This window comes from Pistacia vera, unplaced genomic scaffold, assembly GCF_008641045.1.
Source record: "Pistacia vera cultivar Batoury unplaced genomic scaffold, PisVer_v2 Contig284, whole genome shotgun sequence".
NCBI lineage: Eukaryota > Viridiplantae > Streptophyta > Magnoliopsida > Sapindales > Anacardiaceae > Pistacia > Pistacia vera.
The window spans coordinates 410,407-433,844 of NW_022196095.1; the positions used below are offsets into that span (position 1 = coordinate 410,407).

General features: G+C 34.0%; 1 protein-coding gene and 1 pseudogene across 1 annotated transcript; one reads left to right on the top strand and one right to left on the bottom strand.

Annotated features, from left to right (window-relative positions):
• Positions 1 to 5,245: 5,245 nt before the first annotated feature.
• LOC116134306 (heavy metal-associated isoprenylated plant protein 39) lies at positions 5,246 to 7,479 on the top strand. Its single transcript, XM_031419994.1, has 3 exons — positions 5,246 to 5,541; positions 6,080 to 6,155; positions 6,826 to 7,479. The coding sequence occupies exons 1-3, from the start codon at positions 5,536 to 5,538 to the stop codon at positions 7,263 to 7,265; spliced, it is 522 nt and encodes a 173-aa protein (XP_031275854.1). The 5' UTR covers positions 5,246 to 5,535; the 3' UTR covers positions 7,266 to 7,479.
• Positions 7,480 to 12,282: 4,803 nt separating this feature from the next.
• LOC116134312 lies at positions 12,283 to 14,985 on the bottom strand (annotated as a pseudogene).
• Between the last annotated feature and the right edge of the window lie 8,453 nt (positions 14,986 to 23,438).

Below are 23,438 nucleotides of genomic sequence, written 5' to 3' on the forward strand. Positions count from 1 at the left end.
AAAAAAAAATTTTAACCGAAAAATTAAATCGGCTTACAAAATTGGTTAACCAATTCGATTTTGAACTCAACGATGTGGCTTATTTTCAACAATTGCGTACGTGACCTGAACCATATACACAAATGACCAGGCAGAATCTTACACATCAGAACGTCAGTGTCCTCAACTCATTAAATGTGGATATAAAAGAAGATGCTTGTTACAAGTAAGTATTAACTGATAAACAAATGTTGAGAGGTTGAACAATGTACACTTAAAAAAAAGTTTGGCCCCATATTATAAAGCTGACTGAATAAGAATAGGCGAATAGCCATTAATGGTTCAGAAAATTTCTGCTTTTGGTTTGCATAGATGAAATTTATGAACCATGCAAGCCCCCACTGGCTGTGGACCTCGCGTATTGTCGTGTCATGGCAATATAGGCCGGTGCTACGTTTAACCTTAAGGCTGGACAAGAAAAACTCCTACGTCATAGTATTAATTGTCTGCATGCAATGAAAAAAATAAAAAAAAAAATTGATGACGTGTAAGAAATTTTCTCGTCCAGGTGGATTGGATACGTTCATTTATAAAATTTTCATAACCCGCCACAAATGGAAAACCGAGTTTATCCGAACCGGTTACAAAATAATTCACTTAAAAGCAACTTAAATTGATAACCAAAATTAAAAAGCTATATCAATTGTTAAAATAATAATTAACGGGTTAGATTATTGTTAAACAAAATTTTAACGTAGATTTGAAACACAAATATATGACTATATAATTTAATCAAATGGATTTAAAAGATTATCAATTAAACATTATCTAAATCATTGAATTGCATTGCATCACAAATTTATGTCAAAATTTTATATTATAATAGTTTTAACAATTAATTAATTAATATATGTCAAGACATTTAAATTTTTGGCATAATAATAAATTTATATAAGATCATTTTTCTTTACAGGTGCTTAGTAATGTTAATGTTAAGTGCCTAAGAGCCCATACTAATGTTTTTCTTCTTTTTTCCACCACACATTAAACTAGCTTACTGCGAAAGAATCAATCAGAAAACAAATAGTGATAAAATAAATTTTCAACAATATAAGAAATTCAAAAAATACATCCAATTAGGCAATTACACTATAATCGTGCTCCAATTCTTATTTTATTACCCTATTACTTCATATTAGGGGTAGGCAAAAAAATAGAATAGAACCATAACCAATGCGTACTCGAGGTTTCGGTTCTGATTTCTACCCAGAATCGGCCCTCACAGGGTCAGTTGAGGGCTTGTTCTGATTCTAAAAAATGGGAATAAGTGTTATGTAGTTCTGGTTATGATTCCACCACTGTAGGAACCAAAATTAGGACTAAGACCCAAGTTGTCATTTTTGTGAATACTAAGAGGTAATCGTAATTTTTCTGAGTACTAGAAACCGAAATTGGTCGGTTCCAGTTTCGTTCCAAATCCCAGGAGCTTGTCAGTTTTGATTCCATGGGATTTGGGCGGGTACCTGGACCTGCCCACCACTAGTTCAGATATATGCATTACCCCATTTGTGAATGACGTAGGGAGTTGGGATGTGTTGTAGCTTCAATTCTTATGATGACCCAACAGAATTTCGTAGACTAAAAAATTGCAGCAGCAAATGAAGTGGTGTGAGAAATCATGTGACTTTTAGATCAAACTTGTGGATGACAACGTTTTAGACTTGTTAAAATGTAAAATGTGCATAAAATATGATCCCTCACCTAATCAAAATTCAGTTAACATGATGATGGTTTGGTAATGCTACATTATGCTCCTTCAATTATTGGTGATTACGTTATTATTGCACATATTATTATAAATTTAAGTTTAAATGATCAAATAATATAACCATTTTTAAACACTTTTCTTTTTGATATTTTTAAAGTATTAACTTCTACCTAATTCATTCTCTTATGAAGTATTAAAATGAAGTTATTTGAGATTAATTAATTTTTTAATTGCATCAATACTGTATACAGATTAATTGATGAAATATTTAAAAATTAATAATTTAACTTTAAAAGGACCATGGATGAATTCAAAAAAAAATCTATTTGTTATCCTAAGTATTACTGAATGAGAAGTCTTATGGTTCCTATTCAATCAATGCACAAGCACAACGGTGGTTCAAAGCTTTAATTAAAAGTTGTTTTTAAAGCCATACATAATTAGGAAAAAGAAAACCTTGAAAATCCGTGGGTAAAAAACCCATCTAATCAACTAGTATTTGTGATTCGCTTAATCTACTTACGCCTTATGGGGTCCATTTGGGCTGCTAGTAGTGGCAAATTTAGGACCACCTATCCTCACTTAAATTATTACTAAGAATGTCTGCATTCTAAATTCACGGCTGGCATGGCATGAAGGCTCATGTTTGGTAGCCCCTGATTGTAAAAAATGACTGTTGCTGTGTGTTGATACTTTGAGTGCTGGGGTCCATAATCATCTTATGGCCCATATTGACGAATGACGATTCACAGTCACAGACGGTTTTTTTTCACGCGCTAGAAACAAAAGTTACAGTTTAAAAAATGACTGTTGCTGTGTGTTGATACTTTGACTGCTGGGGTCCATAATCATCTTATGGCCCATATTGACGAATGACGATTCACAGTCACAGACGGTTTTTTTTCACGCGCTAGAAACAAAAGTTACAGTTTAATAGTACAAGTTTATAAATCAAATTTAAAACAATATATATATATTATATATATATATATTTTTTTTTTACTTTTTAAATATAGTTAAATAATATAATATACTAATTAACTAGTGTTGACGCTTGATTTTAGACGGCAACGATTCGCACGTGCAAAATGGTAAGAGAGCTTTAAAAATTACATGTGATGGATCTATGAGATTTGAATACGGAGCTGAGATTATATATATTGCAGAAAATATAAATAATAAACTGACAAAAGAGGTTTTTATAGTGGTTCGGATATTTAAGGCAAATCTTACATCCACTGTTATTTTATTGATCTCTGACTATTTCTATGATTTTGCTCATAAGACATACAAAGATGAAGAAATACAGTGTTTACAGAGAGAAAGAATTGAGCTCAAATCTATGTCTAACTCTCATATGTCCAGCCTCCCTTTTCGGGAAGAGAAGTGTTAATTTATACACCTTTGAGGTCAATGTAATGAGTGTTTTGCAAGTTGTCTTGACACATGGAAAACTCTCGTCCATTCACCTCTTGAAATGAGATAGGATCGGTATGAATATCTTTGAGGAGGTATGGACTTGGTAGCTAGTACAAAAAGACATTTATTGAGCTGACATAAGCGTGATTTTTTAGGCATAATAGAAGCCCCCCAGTTTTTGGAGTGCGTAATCGCGCTTCAGAAACTCAGGTCTTTGATCTGAATGGTTGTTGCACTATAGGCTGCAGTCTCGAACTAAAGAGCTCGAACTATTCCTAGCGCGATCGATTGCTGAGAGTTAGAAGTTGATCGCGATTTGATAGGAGCTTGATCTGAGATCATAACGAGCTTGATCTGAGATCATAACAAGCTCCATCTGAGAGTATAACGAGCTCGATCTGAGATCATAAGGAGCTCCATCTGAGAGCATAACGAGCTCGATCAGAGAGCATAACGAGCTCCACCTGAGATCATAACGAGCTTGAGCTGAGATCATAACGAGCTCTATCTGAGAGCATAACGAGCTCGATCTGAGATCATAAGGAGCTCGATCTGAAAGCATAACGAGCTCCATCTGAGATCATAAGGAGCTCAATATGAGATCATAAGGAGCTCCATTTGAGAGCATAACGAGCTCGATCTAAGATCATAAGGAGCTCCATCTGATAGCATAACGAACTCGATCAAAGAGCATAACAAGCTCGATCTCAGATCATGAGGAGCTCCATCTGAGAGCATAACGAGCCCGATCATAGAGCAAGAGATCAACGATCGCATCGTGCAATCAGTGATCAACGATCTGAACACGCGATTCGAAACTAAAGATCAGTGATCTGAAGCCAAAGATCAGGACGACCTGAGCGTGCGATACACGATCTGAATACATGATCTCAACGATCTTGAACGCGCGATTTAAGCTTGTGATCAACGATCTGGCCACGCGATTTGAAGCTAAAGATCAGCGATCTGAAGCCGAGGATCAAAACGACCTGAGCGTGCGATCAGCGGTCTAACAACGTGATTTGGGCGATCTGAACGCGTGATCTCAACGTTCTTGAACGCGTGATTTGAGTGTGCGATCAGCGATCTGGCCACTCGATTTGAGGCTAAAGATTAGCAATTTGAAACCGAAGATCAGAATGACTTGAGCGTGCGATTAGCGATCTGGGCGATCTGAATGCATGATCTCAACGATTTTGAACGCGAGATTTGAAGCTAAAGATCAGCGATCTGAGTGTGTGATCAACGATCTGGCCATGTGATCGGAGAACTTTGACGCAGGTTTGAGGCTTGCATGGGCCACCAAACTATTGACGCTTGATTTTGGACGCCAACGACTCGCACTTGCAAAGTGCTAAGAGAGCTTTAGAAATTACACATGATGGATCCATGAGATTTGAATATGGAGATGCGATTATATATGTTGCAGAAAACATAAATAATAGATTGACAAGAGAGGTTTTTATAGTGGTTCGACTGTTTAAAGCAAATCCTACATCCACTGTTATTTTATTGATCTCTGATTATTTCTATGATTGCCCATAAGACATACAAAGATGAAGAAATACAGTGTTTACAGAGAGAAAGAATTGAGCTCAAATCTATACCTAACTCTCATATGCCCAACCCCCCTTTTCGGGAAGAGACGTGTCAATTTATATACCTTTGAGGTCAATGTAATGAGTGTTTTGCAAGTTGTCTTGACACATAGAAGGCTCTCGTCCATTCATCTCTTGAAATGAAATAGAGTTGGTATGAATATTTTTGAGGAGGTATGGGCTTGACAGCTAATACAAAAAGACATTTATTGAGCTGACATAAGTGTGACTTTATAGGCATAACAATTAGTTTTATTTGTGTGATTTCTTATCTAATTACATTTAATCATTTTAAGTTGATTGCTGGTTTAATTTGAAAATGAAAGACCGGTGGCACAATAATTAAGCATGTGGGTGGTTGTGGTTGTAACGCCCCTATCAATCGCGTGGACAAGAAATAGAAAGGTATGGATGTCTACCCTTGTGCCGTCATTGAATCATGCTCTTGAGGCAGACGGGCGTTTTATAGCTCCACTAGTTTTACACATCTTCAACATTCGTGCAGTGGCGAGGGTGAAGTTGATCCGATTCCTTCTCTCTCCCCCTCTCTACTTTTCTCTTTCCTATTCTGCATTTCTTGTTTTGATTCGGATTTTTTTCGTTGCAATCTCTCTTATCTTTTTCAACAAAGCATTATTCCATTACGTCTTCTCTACTCATATTTTTTTTTTTTTTTCAATTGATATTATCTCTCTTCATCTCTTTATTCTCTCAACATTGTCTCTGAACTCGTACCACTGATCTGCAATTTCCCTCTAAAAGCAACCAGGAATGAAGGTTTGATTTCCACTATCGCATCTTTTAACTATTTATCATTTCCTTTACTGGATTCTTGTTCCTTCATCTTTTTTATTTATGTTTTTATAGGAATATAACGCTTACGTTATTTATTTTATTCAGATTAGTAATTTGTTTAGTTGATTCTTTATTTCTTATTGACTTGAATATGGATGGGCCATGGGTATCATCTGGGTCTCTTTCTCAAAAGGCTTTGAAACTTTGATTAATCTTTTTTCTCTCTAAATAATTTTATTTATTTTTGGTTTTGTTTTAGTAAATAAACATATCTTGTGTTTTAACAACGTATTTCTTTTGAGCTGTAACAGTTATTGTCTGTCCAGATTTTACATCGATCTAGCTTTGTTTAACATTTGTAATTTGTTTTCATATGATATAGAACATCTTTTAACGTATTAAATCAAGTTTGATATCGTTGATGGGTTTTGGTATCATGTGATGTGATTCTTATTGGAAATTAAATATCAGAAGATTGGTTGTTTCTGAAAATAGATCTTCGGGATTTGCGTGTTTGCAGAAGTTTGTGTTGAAGTGTGATTTGCATGATGACAAAGCCAAGCAGAAGGCCTTGAAGACAGTCTCTACTCTTTCAGGTATCAAATCGATTTATTTATTTATTTTTCAAAAAAAAAAAAAAACATTGGAAAGAATTAAAAACTTCAATTTTAAGCGATTTATTAATTATATTTAAATATGAACATTCCTTGCATGATATCTGCAAAGAACCTAATTGATATTTACTGTACCACCTAACTTTTTTAAGTTAATTAATTTGGTATTTGACAAATTTCTCACTCTTTAAGAGTGGTCCACTATTAGAAAGTTCACTAGATATATATGGATCATTAACAGCTTTGACGAAAGAGGAAGAAAAACAGAGAGAAAGTTTGTTTAATGGATCATTTTAACTGTCCTTTTCGCTTACGCTACTTGGAGGATAATCAATACTAAGCATAAATTACAGAAATATCCAAAAATCAAACCAATGCATGAGCTATTAAACATTTTGATTACACGTGGAGCTTTTATACCTGTATGCTTGACATCTATTATATTCTCCCACATCCTTCAATAATTGAATAAAACCACATATTAATTATATAAATTTTAAAAGATTTATTGATGCTAATCTTATATTATATAATAGTGGTAAGTACTTATGGAATTAAAAATTTTATGGTTATTTTGTGAATTAGATTATTTATAAGAGTCTTTTTTGCTAGAAAATAATAGTTTTATAATCCAGTGTTTGTAAAATTGTAGGAATCGATGCTATCTCGATGGACATGAAGGAAAAGAAATTAACAGTGATAGGAACCGTTGATCCTGTAAACGTAGTGAGCAAATTGCGAAAATACTGGCCAACGGATATTATCTTAGTTGGGCCAGCAAAAGAGCCGGAGAAGGAGAAGAAAGAGGAGCCTAAGAAGGAAGAACCTAAGAAAGAGGAGGAAGCAAAGAAAGAAGAACCCAAGAAAGAGGAACCACCAAAAGAGGAGGCCAAGAAAGAAGAACCAAAGAAAGAGGAAGAAAAGAAGGAAGAGCCAAAGAAAGAGGCTGCAGCAGCAGCAGCTCCAGCTCCACCACCACCAGACCCAGTTTTAGAGCTAGTTAAGCTTTACAGAGCTTATAATCCTCATATGACCACATATTATCATGTTCAAAGCATCGAAGAAAATCCAAATGCTTGTGTTATATGTTAAACTTTTTTTAGGCTGTGAAAAGTGAATTCAAAGACAACTTTCTGAATTGGTGATGGATTTGAATGTCATCAATTTATGCATATAAGAGGCAGGACAACACCCAAGAACAAACTTGTACGTGTATATATAAGTCATATGCCTCGTTGTTTTGTTCATGCATGAGACCGATGTAGAGAGAATAAATAAAATTTTGTGTTATTTGTTTTTCGATGTATACCTAACACTTACTTATTGGCCTTTCTCTTCTTTCTGCACTCTGCAGTACATATTCGCATATTTTTTTTTATAAAATCCACTTCTCACTTCATTAGTTTAATTTATAGAATCAGTTGGTAAATAAAGTTCATAACGTCAAAACTTAATTCATATACTGTGCATAAATTGAAGTGTTCTGTGATTTTCAAACTCCGAAAATGATAGTAGTCGTGTCATTCGAAATAGTCTTTTATCAAATTCTCTTTGATTTGCTATCTGTGTCCTGGGCGGAAAAGGACGGTGAAAGTCGCTGTGGCTTTAAAAACTCGTGGTGGGTCACATTGAAGCTTTTCCTTTTCAGAATTTTCTGCCATTATTAATTTGAGCCACTTGTTTTATACAGAAACTGCAGGGTCATGTTTCCTTCAGATTTGTGGGTCTTAATAATAATCGAACTGAAGAGGCATTTTCTGTGGCCCATGGTCGGTTTCATATATATTTTTTTTTGTGGTTATTCTTTCTCTTTCCTGATCATAGAAGCAGTGAGTTTGACGGTGATGTGAAATCTTTGTTTGGGAACCAATGGTTTGTTTCATTATTATTTCAGATCTTATAAATCTAAGTTACTGCACCTGATTTTATAAATCTAAGTTACTGCACCTGATTTGGTTAGCATCTCATAATTGATGCAAGGTAAATAGAAAAGATTAATCCAAAAGTTGCTTCCTTAATTATTATAATTAGTGACTTAACAAACACTAAGAACATCACTTTAAAAATGTGTTCCAGGTAAGATCCAAGTCATGGATTTGCATTATCATCCTTCAAAATCAGCAATTCCATGTGAACAACATGTGAAGCACAACATGTGACCCACTCTCACACCTCCTGTATATACTACCGTCTCAACTTAATCAGTAAAAACAGTGGAGCTACTTTGTATCTGGATCTGGTCTTCAGTAACCATGAAGAGTGTGTAATGAGTAAAAACAGTGGAGCTACATTGTACCTGGATGTGGCCTCTAATAACCATGAAGAGTGTTGATGCTTGATTTTGATGACTATTTTGCAAGTGTAAAATGCTAAAAATTCACACATGAGTAAATTATAGTGAATGAGTGAGGTATTATGATAACAATAGCATGCAAATACGTAAAGCAAATGTGACAAGAGAGTTTTTATCAGCTTAAAGTGAATCATACATCCACTGTGATTGTTTATATAGATGTTTTTTCTAATCCTTACACAAGTTTACAAGAGATCGCGATCTGCGATATGAGATTACAAGTGTTTGTGTTCAAAGAGAATGTAAAACTAGTCTTTTTCTAGTAGTGTATCTTTTCAAATTTCTTTGTGAAAATCGTGTGTGTCTAACACTATTTTATGAGGGAGAGCTACCTATTTATATAGGTTTTGCTCAAAGTAATGATCACATTTTGCAAGCGGTCTGATGTTGTGAAGATCCTTCTTGCCTTCCCATTCGTTGATAACTCTCATGTATATCCTTGAATTAAATGAGGCTTGGACATATGTACGAACCAAATTCACTTATGCACAAATTCTTGAGACGATTTGAGTAGAGCTGGGCATTTAGGACCGGGTCCAAAAACCTGACCCAAAAACTCGGTTAGGACCTGTCCTAGCAGGCCTGCTCTCAAAACCGGACCAGGCCTAAGGAGAAGGGCTCGGTCCCTCAACTGGGCCCTCCTCCAAGGCCCGAGCCTAAACCCTTTTGGTTTATTTTTTTAACCCTAGATAATTACATAAAACTCCCTATAAATTTTGAAATGGACAAAAATTATAGGGGTTACAAAAAATTTTACAAAACTTAAAAATTTGCTTTTAATAACCCTCGCTGCTGCCCCTCAAAATTACTAATTTACCCTTAAAAATCACATAAACCCCCCTATAGAATTTTCTTTCGCCCCTAAACTATAAAAAAAGATAGGGGAGAAAATAAAATTTTGCAAGCGCATAGGATCGGTCGTAGGGACCAGTTCGGGTCCTGAAATTGCTCACGGGCCTGGGACTGGTCCTAGGCCCATGAGCGACTAGTCTCAAATGGGACTGGACGTGGGCCCACTTGGGACTGGTCCTTGACCAGCTCTAGGTTTGAGTTTTGACAACTATATTCCTTTTGTTTTTAGATACGTGTCAAGCTTAATTTAAATAGTTGAATGTTTTACTGAATTCTGATTGATACTTGATGATGTTAGCGTTTGTTTGTAGGCATAACATAGAGATAGACTGAAGACTTTAAGATTCCACTCAAAGAAAATGTGGGACTTCCCAAAATTTTACATCCTTTAATTATGATTCAAGGAACGTAAATAGCAACGTTAATTAATTAATGAATTAATCTCCTGCTTGGTCCTCCGACCAGTACCTTCATCTTTTAGTGGTATTGACGAATGTGCATATATGTATTTTTTTTACACCAAACTTTACACCCCATTCGTTAAGTGCGTGCCGGTCACTGAGCTGAGTTTAGTCTTTTCACATTCGGATGACTTCAAACTTCAAAGCAATCTTCATGCAGGAAATTAATACTAAGAGAAATAAAAAATTCAAAATCCTTGACCATCAGTGTCGAATATACGTGCAAGGAATAAAATAGACAATTGAAGTTTTAGAGATAATATCAAAGGCTAAAGCATACAAATTAAATTTGATTAGAAATTGATTTGTGTTGAATTGAAGATCTAAACGGTACGTTTGGTGCCTCAGTTTCCATTTTTGTTGGAGAAGAGACGTGTGTTTATAAATAACTTTTTTCAGTCAACGAATTTAAGAGCACGCTTCCTGAGATATCGCTGACACTTATGACTTGTGTTTTTAATTCTGTCTCACACATGAGTAATTTCCAATTTTACATTACCAAGATTCCTTTCTTCTTGTCAAGTACTGTTTAGATGATCACCATTAACGAGTCAATGGATAACAATGGCGGGGGAGTAAACTTCAACCACTTTTTCGTTTTCATAAACACAATTAATAATCGTGGGTTCATGTTGCTGAGTAGATTGGACCTAAGTTAGGCAACCAAGGAAATTGAGTATGTTAATGTTTTGTTTGATGGTGATTGGTAGGGGCAGCTGTGTCTCATCAGAAATGATAAAAGGAGTTGATGTTTACACGATGATCAAACATCATCTTTTTATATAAATAAAAAATATTTTTATTAATTTTTAAATATAAAAAAATTATTTAAATTCAATAAATTATTTAAATTTTAAGTAAGATAATATATTTTTTAAAGAAAAAACTTAATAGAAGAGATAAATTATATATAAAATATATACAAATTTGTAATTTATTATTTAAAATTATGATAGATAGTGAAATTTGACTCTCTAAATATGAAGAGCCAAACTCACTTTATAATTTATATTTAAAAATAAAAAATTTGTTAGAGCATCTCTAGCGGTGTTCTTTATTTTAAAGAACATCTTTCATAAAAATAAAAAGCATCTTTATTGTTTTTTAAATATAAAGAACAAAATTTTTATTCAAATCCAATAGACTCTTAAAATTTTAAGAGAGATAATATGTTTTTTCAAGAAAGAAACTTAATAGGAGAGATAAATCATAAATAAAATGCATGAAAACTTGTAATTTATTATTTAAAATTAGGATAGAGAGTGAAATTTAATTATCTAAATGTAGATAGTCAAACTCACTCTTTAATTTATATTTTAAAAATAAAGAGTCTGTTAGGCTTTTATTTCTATGGATAAACTCTTGATAATAAAGAGTTTGGATCATATAAATAGTCATTTAGAAGAGTCTCTTTAATAGTACTCTTTATTTTAAAGAGCATCTTAATTAATTTTTAAATATAAAGAACACAATTTTTATTCAAATCTAATAGACTCTTTAAATTTAATAAAAATACTCTTTATTTTTAAGAAAGAGACTTAATAAGAGAGAGAATTAATAAATAAAATACATAAGAATTTATAGTTTATTAATTAAAATTAAGATAGAGAGTGAAATTTGGCTCTCTAAATGTGGAGAGCTAAAGTCACTCTTTAATTTATATTTTAAAGATAAAGAGTATGTTTGACTCTTATTTTTATGGATAGATTCTTTATAATAAAGAGTTTGGATTATATAAAGAATCTTTTAAAAATATTTTTAAAATCCTATTTTTATGGATAAACTCTTTATAATAAAGAATTTGAAGCATATAAAAAGTATTTTGAATATGCTTTAATATCAATTCAGTTCATTAGTTGAAACAGTAGTGTGTGGAAATAAAACACATATATAAATATTAGAAGCACACGACACGACAGATTTGACAACAACAGTTCGCCTCAAAATAACAAAATTAAGAAATAGCTATTAATGCAGTGCGAGTCATGTTCCTTATTATCCGGATTAAGTTAATTAATTAATTAAGACAACGCAGCTCTTTTGTCTCACAATTTTTTTTTAATATATTTAAGATAAAAATTGGCTCTGTAATTTGATATTTAAGTGTAACATGTTTTTATTAGCACATTTAATAATTGCCCATATGTCACTGTCCCATCATTCTGTACTTTATACAAATTGCATGAGGAATAAACAATAGGGGCCGGTATGACGCATTGCTGCTTGCTAATTGCACTTATATGCCATCTCATTTAGCTAACTTATAATAATTAATTAGTAATTATCAATTATCAATTCAAACAGTATATAAAAAATATTTGCTGAGATTCGATATATATAATTATGTTAAACATAGAATCGAGAAATAATTTTCGGACTCGACGAAACACATAAGTCTATGACTTTAAATTACACAATTTAACCTTTCCTGGCAATTGTTAATTGCCTTGTGGAATTAACCCCACAAATACAAATACAATAATACCATTTTCACAATGTAAATTTTTATTCTCCCACAAAAACGCTCCACTGCATTAATGGGAAAAAAAATTTACTGTTATTTCTTCAAGGAATTGAGTGATATCCGTAAATATACTTTACTTGTATGCTATATATTTCTGATTAAGTCCTTGCTAGAACTAATGGTGACTTAGGCATTGGAGAGTGAGGAGACATCATATGGGGTGACAAAACACCCTGGTCACATTTCCTAGAGTTGAGGCTGAGACGAAGATTCGGTTGCCAATGTTTCCTTGTTGCTGTATTCTCGCCACCTTCCTTGCCTTGACGCACAAATGCTTCAATTCTTTTGAGTGCGATGTCCACAGTCTCATCATCCATATTTGCAAAGCACACCCTAAACCAACCTGGCTCTTGGCAACGAAAGGAGGAGCCTGGTGAAACATTAAGTTTCACATTGTTCACTATCGTGTGCCATAGTTTCATTTCTGCTTCAAGTGTTTTTTGTGGAAGGAGGTGTCGCAAATCCATCCAGAGGAAAAGACCTGCATTTCCCTTCAAGCAATTAATCCCCACTTGTTCAAGTCTCTTTGTGAAAATATGGTACCTTTTCACCAGCCTCTTTGAGCTTTCCGCCAGAAACTTTTCAACAAATTCATCATCAGATAGCATTGAAGCGAGAAAGAATTGAGTTTGTGAGGATACTAAACCAAAGCTTGACATTTTGCGGCCACAACTCACAACTTCATCATTATAAGAATAAACAATGCCAACCCTAAAGCCAGGGAGGCCCATGTCCTTAGACAAACTGTAAACAATGTGGATGAGATCGTGATTACAATCCATTTCTTGGATGACTTCAGCGATGCTTATGAACTTGGGAGAACAGAAGAGAGTGGCAGCATATATTTCATCGCAGACAAGGTGAATGTTCTTTTCATTGACGAAGCTCACTAGGCTTTTTAGTGTATCTCTGTCAAGGTGATGCCAAGTGGATTTGAGGGGTTTGTTATGATCAAGCCTTTGACATTAATGTTGGCTTCTCGAGCTTTTCGTATGCTTCTTCCAACGCAGCTCTGGTTATCCGGAATTTGTTTGAGCTGTCGCAGTGAACAGGAACTATTTCAACTCCAGTGCGCCATCCCAGGTCCCGGTCAAATCTGCAATCCCATATTCGATTTATTCAGTATAACCGATAAGATTATGAAACATTTTTTTTCTTAATCTAAGTTTGGATAAAATAAAAGGAAGAAAAAGTACACATTTGAACTTTCTGGAATTAGAAATTCTTTTTTTCTTCTATTTTTTTATTGTAATGATAGACTATTCACATTACCGTGGTCCAAACAATTGAATATGGAAAAGAATGTAAACTAATTGGAAAATAAACTTAAGCCTGTAAATTGTCCAAAACACCAGCTGTATACTGTTTGAATTTTGACGACATGTAGCATCAGAGAAAAGTTCTATACATTTTAATTGGCACGGAGTTCTGTGTCAGCGGCACCTAGCAATTAATAGCTCAATCTGATTAGCTGAGTAATTTCATAATTTTTAAATTCACACTTAGTATTTATGAGGTTGACCCTAATTTATGAATCAAACCAAATTTTTTATTTTTTTATCTACTGACCTATAATTTAAATTCATTATTAATTCCAGATATGGAAATTGACCTCTTATTATAATTAGTTGGTGAAAACAAGTCGACAATTTCGTAATGAGAACACCTAATTGTTTATTCTTTGAAACCTTGTGGTGTGACCACGACTTCAAAGCCTCCGCAATTAATTTTCTTGGAACAACCTTTTCATGTAGTCACTAGTGCTATTAGCGTGCATTTTTTTTTTTTTTTTTTAATAACTTAGCTCAAAATCACTCAAGAAATTACCGCAGAAAGCACAAATTTGATCCGGAACCATCTTGAGAAACAAAGACGTTAGTGTAAAAGAGAGAGAAGAGGTGCCTACGCGGATAATAAGGTGTGGGTACAAGAAAAGCATCCCCAGGGTCGGCTAAACAGAAGATGATTTGCTCGTTTGCTCCCGTAGCTCCACCGCCCATACTATACGGTCTGGATCAAATGTTACTCTACCCTCTCACTCTTCCCATAAAGTTCGCCACAGCCTGAAATATAAGATATTAATGCCACTTCTTGGTTCAGCTTTCTTAATCATATATTCATCGTATATTTAAAGCGATGAATTGTATATACGAACTGTAGCATGCATAGAATATATATGTAACATCAAACACATACCTGTCTAAACTCTGGCAAGCCATGATAATCCTGGAAGTTTGCAATATCCTTAACTCGTCAACTCCTTCAGCAGTACAAATGAGGCATAGGGATTTTTGCGAATCCAGTCTTCGATTAAATCAAAGCAAAGCTGAAATAAAAAAAAAAAAAAAGAACTAAATGTTTAGTTCTCATCTCTGGTGACGTTAATTCCTCTGCCATTCTCATAGTATATATCAGAAAACTTGAGGTTGAAGATATTCGCAAACCTGATTCTCGGCAACCCATTTGGATAACTCCTTCAGATTCTGAGTAAGGTGAAAAGGATTCCTATCAAATGCTTCCACCCCTCAAAATAAGGAATCTTCCCCGTGGCGGTTATTAGTAGCAATCTTGGACAAAACTCCCATTTTCATTGTTCGAAAAACAGTTCTTCTCTCTGTGGATAGAGCAGTGTGTATGTATTAGAATATATTCGCAGTTTGAGTGTGCCACAAGCATAGAGAAGTAATGCGTATTTATAGGCAGTGCCAGAGTGGATTGGGCTAAATGTTTGTTGGCGTGGTGAATACTGAGAGAAAAGTCAGTTCAAAACTTTTGAAAACCGACACTACAATTGGAAATAAATGGAGTAAACTGGTCTTATTCTAATCGTAATGGCTTGCGTGATTCTGTATCACACATGTGTAACAGTGTAAATAAAACAACGTATACTTGTTAGTAATTTTAATTCTCTTGTATTTATTCTTGGAATTAAAATTATTGAATTTTGCGGGTAATAATAAATTGTCGTTCTTGTTAATACTCCATGTAGGAATGAAAAATAATGAAATTTCCCTGAAGCAACAGAAGATTTCCACTGTTGAAGTTTTAGGATAGGAAGGCAATGTTACTTAAATGAGGTTTTTGGACGGTTTTTTGGACTATCCACTATCAATTTGGGTGATTTAGTACATTCCTTCTTTTTTTCTAACTTAATAACGGAAAAAACATATCACTTGGCCGCTTTGCATGATTAAATCAGAACCATGCAATTCTCATTTTACACGTACAAACACATTGATCAGATTTTGCTAACCCCTCCGACCACCCTATACGTTTATTAAGTGCTGCCCAACACGGTTGGTTTTCACTTAGGCGGACGGTCTCTTTTGTTTGATCCGCGTTTGGTCCATCAAGAAGAAGCAGAGCTCAATCTGTCCGTATCAAGCAACAAATCTTTCTTTTCCACTTACAGTGTTTCATATCGTAGTTCAGTTTTAAGTATACATTGGAACTAAAATGTGGTTGAGAATAAATTAGTTAAGGTGTAACCACCAGAAATGCCCTAAGCTTTACCAGTTAACGTGTGCCATGGCCAAATCCATGGATTTCCATTATTAACTTAATTTCTTACACGGTTCTTATACTCCCAAAAATTTTTCTTTCTTTCCTCTAATCTCTCATTTCATCAAATATTTCTCCTCGCTGAAATGGCTTTCACTTGACTGTCCATAAATAACAATACAAAATGTGTTATTGGGAGATTGTGACTCACAAGCTTATTTGTTCTTATGTAAAATTGTATGTCTTTAGGAAAATTGTTTAATAAAAGATATTGTTATGCAAAAAATACACACTGATGTTAACATCACTAATTAAAGCTTAATAAGCCCTCAAAGACAAAGTGGTATTAACTGTTAAAACCCAAACCGCTTTAAAGAGATATTTTATATCAATTCTATCACATTTTAAGATAAGGATTAAGGAGTGGTCTCCACGTGTCAAGACTTGTAAAAACACTCATTACATTGACCTCAAATGTATAAATAACAACTCTTTTCATGAAAGAAGGAGATTGGAGGCTGGGAATATGAGAGTTGAGTATATATTTGAGCTTCTGCCATTATTTTTTCTCTGTAAACAAAGCATTTCTCTATTTTTGTATGTCTTATAGGCAATATTAGTAAAATAGTTAGAGAATAATAAAATAACAGTGGATGTAGGATTCACTTTAAGCATCCAAACCACTATAAAAATCCATCTTGTCAATCTTTTATTTATGTTTCTTCAAACATATATCATCTCAACACCATAATCAACTCTCATAATTATATCACGTGTAATTTCTAAGACTTGCTTAGCACTTAGCACGTGCGAGGTTGTTGGTGTCAAAATCAAGCATCAACAGTTTAGCGCTAGAAGGAGGGCATGATTCACATCAGCTCTCCATGTTTTTCTAGCAAGTCTCAACTTCTTCAGCAAATTCTAGCTTCTTTTCACGTCATCAGATGTGAAAATCTGAGCAAAATAAAGTCTGAATCTAGCAAAGTAGTAAACACAAGAGTTGTAGCCCTTCAAGTTAGCTTTCCGATGGTCTAAGTATCATCAAAATCCGAAGTCTACAGGTCAAGTTATCGTCAAAATACTAAAGTCTGTTCTAGATCAGAGCTCTCAAATCGCGTGGCCAGATCACTCAGATCGCACGCATCAAAGCTCTCAGATCGCGTGCCCAAATCGTCAGAATCTCGCGCATTAGAGCTCTCAAATCGCATGGCCAGATCGTTCAGATCGCACACATCATAGCTCTCAAATCGTGTGGCCAGATCGCTCAGATCACACTCATCAGAGCTCTCAAATCGTGTGGCCAGATCGCTCAAATCGCACGCATCAGAGCTCTCAAATCGCGTGGCCTGATCGTTCAGACTGCACCCATCAGAGCTCTCAAATGGCGTGGTTAGATCGCTCAAATCACATGCATCAGAACTTTCAGATCGCGTGGCCAAATCGCCCAAATCACATGCATCAAAGCTTTTAGATTGCGCGACCAAATCGCTCAGATTGCACGCGTTAGAGCTCTCAGATCGCATGGCAAGATTGCTCAAATTGCATCTATCAGAGCTCTCATATCGCGTGGCTAGATCGCTCAGATAATGAGCATTAGAGCTCTCAGATCGCGTGGCCAAATATCTTAGATTGCGCGCTGAGATCACTCTAACCTTCAGCCTCAGATCACGTGGCCAGATCACTTAGATCACCCACATCAGAGCTCTCAGATCAAAATGAGCTCTCAAGCTAACAAGCTCTCTAGCTCCTAAGCTCTTGAGATCACACGTTAAAGATTGTTGAGATTACGCGTTCAAGATCATGTTTCTTCAAACATATATCATCTCAGTACCATAATCAACTCTCATAATCATATCACGTGTAATTTTTAAGACTTGCTTAGCATTTTGCATGTGCGAGGTTTTTGGTGTCAAAATCAAGCATCAACAAATATAATTGTATATATGAATGGAATTTAGAAGTTAAATTAGGAATTGACATATGAATCCTATTAAAAATAAAATATCCCATATTCTACCTATGAATATAAGGGTGAGAACCAATTTAAGGTTATGAGAGAATCTGAGAACACAAGGTATTTAATGTAAGAGTTATTAAACATTATGGGGCCGTTTGGATCAGGGGTAATATTCATTTTTTTTTTACAAGATTCTTGTATTTAGTTTGCAAGTAACAAAGTATTATGGTAATCTTTTATTACAAATAGTGGAACTGTTGGTAATCTTATTACCTTGTTAAGAGGTGTTATTAAAACATTACCAGGGTAATATGATTTTTCTTCCCATTTTGCCCTTAATTAAAAACTATTTCGAACACAACTGCCCTCAAATGCTACCAAATAACAATTACCTAGCCCCCCTATATTTGAGAAATTAGCTGAAATACCCCAGCCACCAAAAAGTTTAAAAGTTAACAAAATACCCCCAACCACTTAAGACCACAGCTGACCGTGACTTACCACCGTCGGCCATCGGCATCAGTCGCTATAATAGTGCATGACTAGTGAGATTTGGTCGGTCGTGCACCTTTAAGGCCTTTTCTGGCCATAGATCATAGATCCATTGCTGAAAATGGCTAGATCTGGCGTTTCTATGGTCATTTCATGGCCGAAGATGTGGCCATCAAATGGCAATAGATTTGGTCGTGAAAAGGTTAGATCTTTGGCCGTGAAATAATCATAGACTGGCCATTTTTTGGCCATGGATTTGTGATCCATGGTCATTTCTGGCTTTGCCGACGCACGGTTGACCATATATAACTATTCATGCACCATTATGTCGACTGCTGGTGGCGACCGGCGGTGGTGGCTGGCTGCCGTCAGTGGTTAGGGACAGATGGGGGTGATTTTGCTACAAATTAAAGTTTTATATGATTGGGGTGTTTTAGCAAAATTTCAAATGTAGAGGGTTAAAAATGATGAATCAAAAAATAATAATAAAAAATACTATTATATTAATATTTAAAAAGGAGGGCAATTTAGTAATTTATATAATATATTACATACCCATCCATTGATCCTCCCGACCAAACATATTATTCACTAATTTATTCGAACCAAGCAAACACATATTCTAAACATTCCCAATAATCTTCAAGGTAATATTTCTTTCCGTTAATATAATATACCCTTATAATAAAACATTATATGATTCAAATGCCTCTTATGGGTAGAGTGTCTTAGAAACTGAGATTGTTTCCGCTTTAGGTATATTAAGTTGAACGTGGTTTGAAACTAAAATTGTTTCATTCTGTTAATTATGTACCGAGTTTATGGTGTTTTGTACTTTTGTATATCATGTTTATAAAACCATAGTGAATTTCTCCTATCTGTGGATGTAGGCGTGTTATACCGAACCACGTAAATATCGTGTTTTTTTGTGTGATGTGATTTTATTCTTGTGTAATTAATGTCAAATGCATATGGATGTATCTCCTACCATGCATATCAAAGTTAAGATTGTGGTTGGTGAAAAGTATTCTCAAAAACTCATATTTCTATATCTTACTCTATGCATATATATCTATCTTGAAACAGCGAAAGGAAAATCGATTTAAATAAGAAAAAGTAGATATTTGACCTCATTATTCAAAGAGGAAAGCTCTTCTCCTTTTCTTGCATCTCAAGGGTCACTCGGCATACTAATTGAGATTTGGTAAGCCTCCACCTTTTACAGGCTCTATGTTCAAATGCTTCAATCATTTCGCATGGGAACTTGAGTTTATTATTTTAAGGGTGTTTTGTATCAATCGAAATCATTTTCAAATAAAAAAGAAAAAGACAGTTGCAGGCTTGGAATTGGATGTATGAAATTATTTACAGAATATACGGAGAAAGGATAGTTTAACATAAATAAACAGTATGAAATTATGAAGTTAAGAAAACTTAGGCTCCAAATGCATGCGCAAATAATAAATTAATTGCAGTTCTTTTCTTACCAGATACAGAATTAGGTAAGCAATCCAATAGCTACACCATTAAAGATAATCTAGATCAATGGGCTGGTACACGGATTAAGAATATTAGAGAATTACGTACTAAATTCCAGATCTTCTATTTATCTGAAACGTATACGGTATACCTCTACTCTTTTCGTATTAAATAAGTTAGTATAGGCAAAATACGGGACTCCAGCCTCAAAATTTGTCTTCATTTTTCATGCATGCCGTGTATAGCAAGTAATTAATCAATTGTTTGGGTTAATAGCTTTGTCGATTACAGGAGCTAGCTAGACGGAATACCCAAGTCTTCAGGTGGTCAGTAGTATTGTCTACACTGCACTTATACAGTTATACAAACAACATTGTATACTGCTACTGGTCCACTAAATTGACTGTGGGATTTTCTTTCCGACCAAGTATCTTAACCTAACCTAACCTTTCCTTTCCTTTCCATACACTGTAAGTCAGGCCAAGGATTTAAAATTGACTTTGCATCTAATTATGTAATAGTGTATTTATAAATTAAAGTAAACGGCCTTTTCCCACCCAAGGTTTGACGTAATGACACATTCTCATTCAAAAAGTTTTAAAATATTCTTTTTTCACCCAAAATTAATATTTCATTATTAGTCAAAACTGATTCCGATGTCAAAAATTCTCTTCATTACCACCATTTGAAACTCCGGTCTCCTCTCTACAAAACCCTCTCACTCCGACACTTGATTCCTCGCTGATTATCTGCCACTGCAAAATTAGGGTTTTCTGTTCTTAGTTGATTTTTAGTGTAAATATTCAATCAATCATACCAATTTGATCTACCGACTCTCACTTTACAAAACCCCTCTAACTCTTGCTCTTAGTAACTCGTTGAACGTCGACTGAGAAAGTGAAATGTATTTTGAGTATTAATAAAATATAAATTTTGATTAGAAAAGTGTCGTGAAGGCAAACCTTGAGTGAGAAAAATTTGTTTACTCTTATAAAATAATATGATAATGTGAGGTCAGGTCATGGAATCCGGAGTGAAACTAAATTACTCTCACGTTAAAACTGTAGCTATAAACCAAATCGCATGCCACACAGCTTTGACTTTGATTCAATTTAACTTGCTGTGGTATTTATTAGTCATAAATATAATAAATATAGCAGAAGAAAATTGGCCGGTCAAACTTGAGTTTTTTTATCAAACCTTTAATCGTGTCCAATGAGGTTCATGTGAGGTTTTTTAATAGGATTCAATTCAATTAGTTCATAAAATATTTATTAAAAAAAAAAAAAACAATGTTGAAAATTCTAGATAACAAAGTCTAAGAATGAAAGTCTACAAAAAGACTTAAAAGAAGTCCTCAAACGAAATCAAAATTCAAGTTAACATATTGTCAAGTGAACAAGGGCTGTCAATGGTCCAGAAATTTCCAGTTTATTGTACATCCATCATTCATAAACTGGTGTATTCCAATGGTGATAGAGACATGTGGGTGGCTATTTGAATTTGGACTATCTGTCACTATCACGGTCAACCAAAGTGAATTTTCTCTTTCTAAGGTGTGTTCATTTGGAGTATTGGACCCGCTTGTCAGGCTGTCTTCCAATATTGATGAATTTTTGAAAAGAGTAACGTTACACCATTAATTCTTTTTTACATATCTTTTTTCTCTCCCAACTATAACGTAATAGTTTATAATGGATCAATTTATAATTAATTAGTAAGATTTCATAAGATTTATTATAAATTAATTAATTACAAGCTACTATATTATAATTATAAAAAGAGATTATAAAAAATGATTGTTAGAGTATTTTTAATAATACTCTTTATTTTAAAGAATATCTTTCATATAAATAAAGAGCATATTTATTAATTTTTAATATAAGGAAAAATTTTTATTCAAATCCAATAAACTTTTTAAATTCAACGAAGATACTCTTTATTTTTAAGAAATAGATTTAATGGGAGAGAGAATTAATAAATAAAATGTATATGAACTTATAGTTTATTAATTAAAATTATGATAGAGAGTAAAATTTGACTCTCTGAATATAGAGAGTCAAACTCACTCTCTAATTTATATTTTAAAAATATTAAGAGCATCTCAAAAGAACTCTTTATATGACCTAAACTCTTTATTATAAAGAGTCTATCCATAAAAACAAGAATCTAACATACTCTTTATTAATACAATACATCGATAATTCTTTCTTATAATTTTTTTCTCATAACCCTGACATAATAGTTTATAATTCGTTAATTTATAATTAATTAATAAGGCTTATATGAGATTCGTTATAAACTGATTAATTACGAGCTATTATGCCAAAAGAAAATTTACATTTAAAAAAATATTGAACCATGTTTTTGAAACTTGAAAGGTTAGCAGACACGTGTATTTATCCTATATTCTGGCCACCCATTATCTGACAGTTGTTCATCTTCACTTTTCTACTTTGTCTATTTGGATGTATCAAAACAAGACTTAGATGGCTGCATCTGCATGGCAGGAACTAATTTTCAATTTGAATTGTAATAAGTTTTTAGATTCTTTTAACTTTAAATTCCTCTTTTTTTTTTTTTTTTTCCCGTGAAAGGCTTGTGATATTTTCTCACGTACGAAGGTATGAGACTAATTCTCGATCAAGGCCTAAGTAAATGTCTTTAACCACAAACTACTTCCAATGAAAATCAAACCCATGACATTACAGGTAAAGTTTGTTCATCGAGTGTTCAGTTATCAACTAGACCACAACTCATGGTTATAAAGCCATAAAGGCCCCTTTTACTGTTAGAATTTATAACTTATTCATGGTTTTCTTGCTCTTGACCATTACTTAAAAAGTTAAAACTACTCAGTAGAATTTAGATGGCAGAGGAAGGCGAATTCAATGTCTTAAACATTTCTGAGTTATAGTCTTCTTGGTAGGTATATAAATGTTATAGTAATCTTCCAATCATAGTTTAACCATTACCAACTATCTTAGAAATGTTCAACCTCTTTTAGTAATAAAATTACCCATATTCTAAAGCAAAACTTACAAGCTTCCCTTCTGGTCTTGTTCTCGTTTCATCTTAAGCAAGTTTCCCTTTCGGTCCACTTCTAACTTCACGTGTTTCAAGTCGCAGACATGCTGTTGACTATTGTTAATTCAACACTTCTACTTCAATACTATAACAAATCCAGGCACCAAGAAAACTCAAATTTCTGTAGGCCAAAACCAAATAAAAATCAACAACTAATCCTTTAGAAACTTTCGAATTTCCCTTTAAAAAACAAGAAACAACTACCCCTTACTTTATGTGATTAGTAACTATCATCCCTCACACATTGTTGCACGTGGGTGGTTTATTGTTGAAATTGAGTATCCATATATTCACTTTTTCGATCAGAAAGTTGTCCGAAAGTTCCTCTCCCTCCATGCCAAACTTCGGACAGATTTATGACTACATTTTCCTTTTTGCCAAATTTGTAAGACAACTAAAAATATAAAAAATGGTGAAATTCAAATTTTCATATAATTATTTTGAGTTTTGACCATGCTTTGTCATAATTGAAAGCACATTTTTAACATGTTCACTGCAGCTAAAATCAAAATCAATACGGATTACTATCAAAGACTTGGTAATTGTTACCTAATCAATG

Coding starts and splice junctions, on each gene's coding strand:
- LOC116134306 (XM_031419994.1), top strand. Junction 6,156..6,825: donor GACAGTCTCTACTCTTTCAG/GTATCAAATCGA, acceptor GTAAAATTGTAG/GAATCGATGCTATCTCGATG.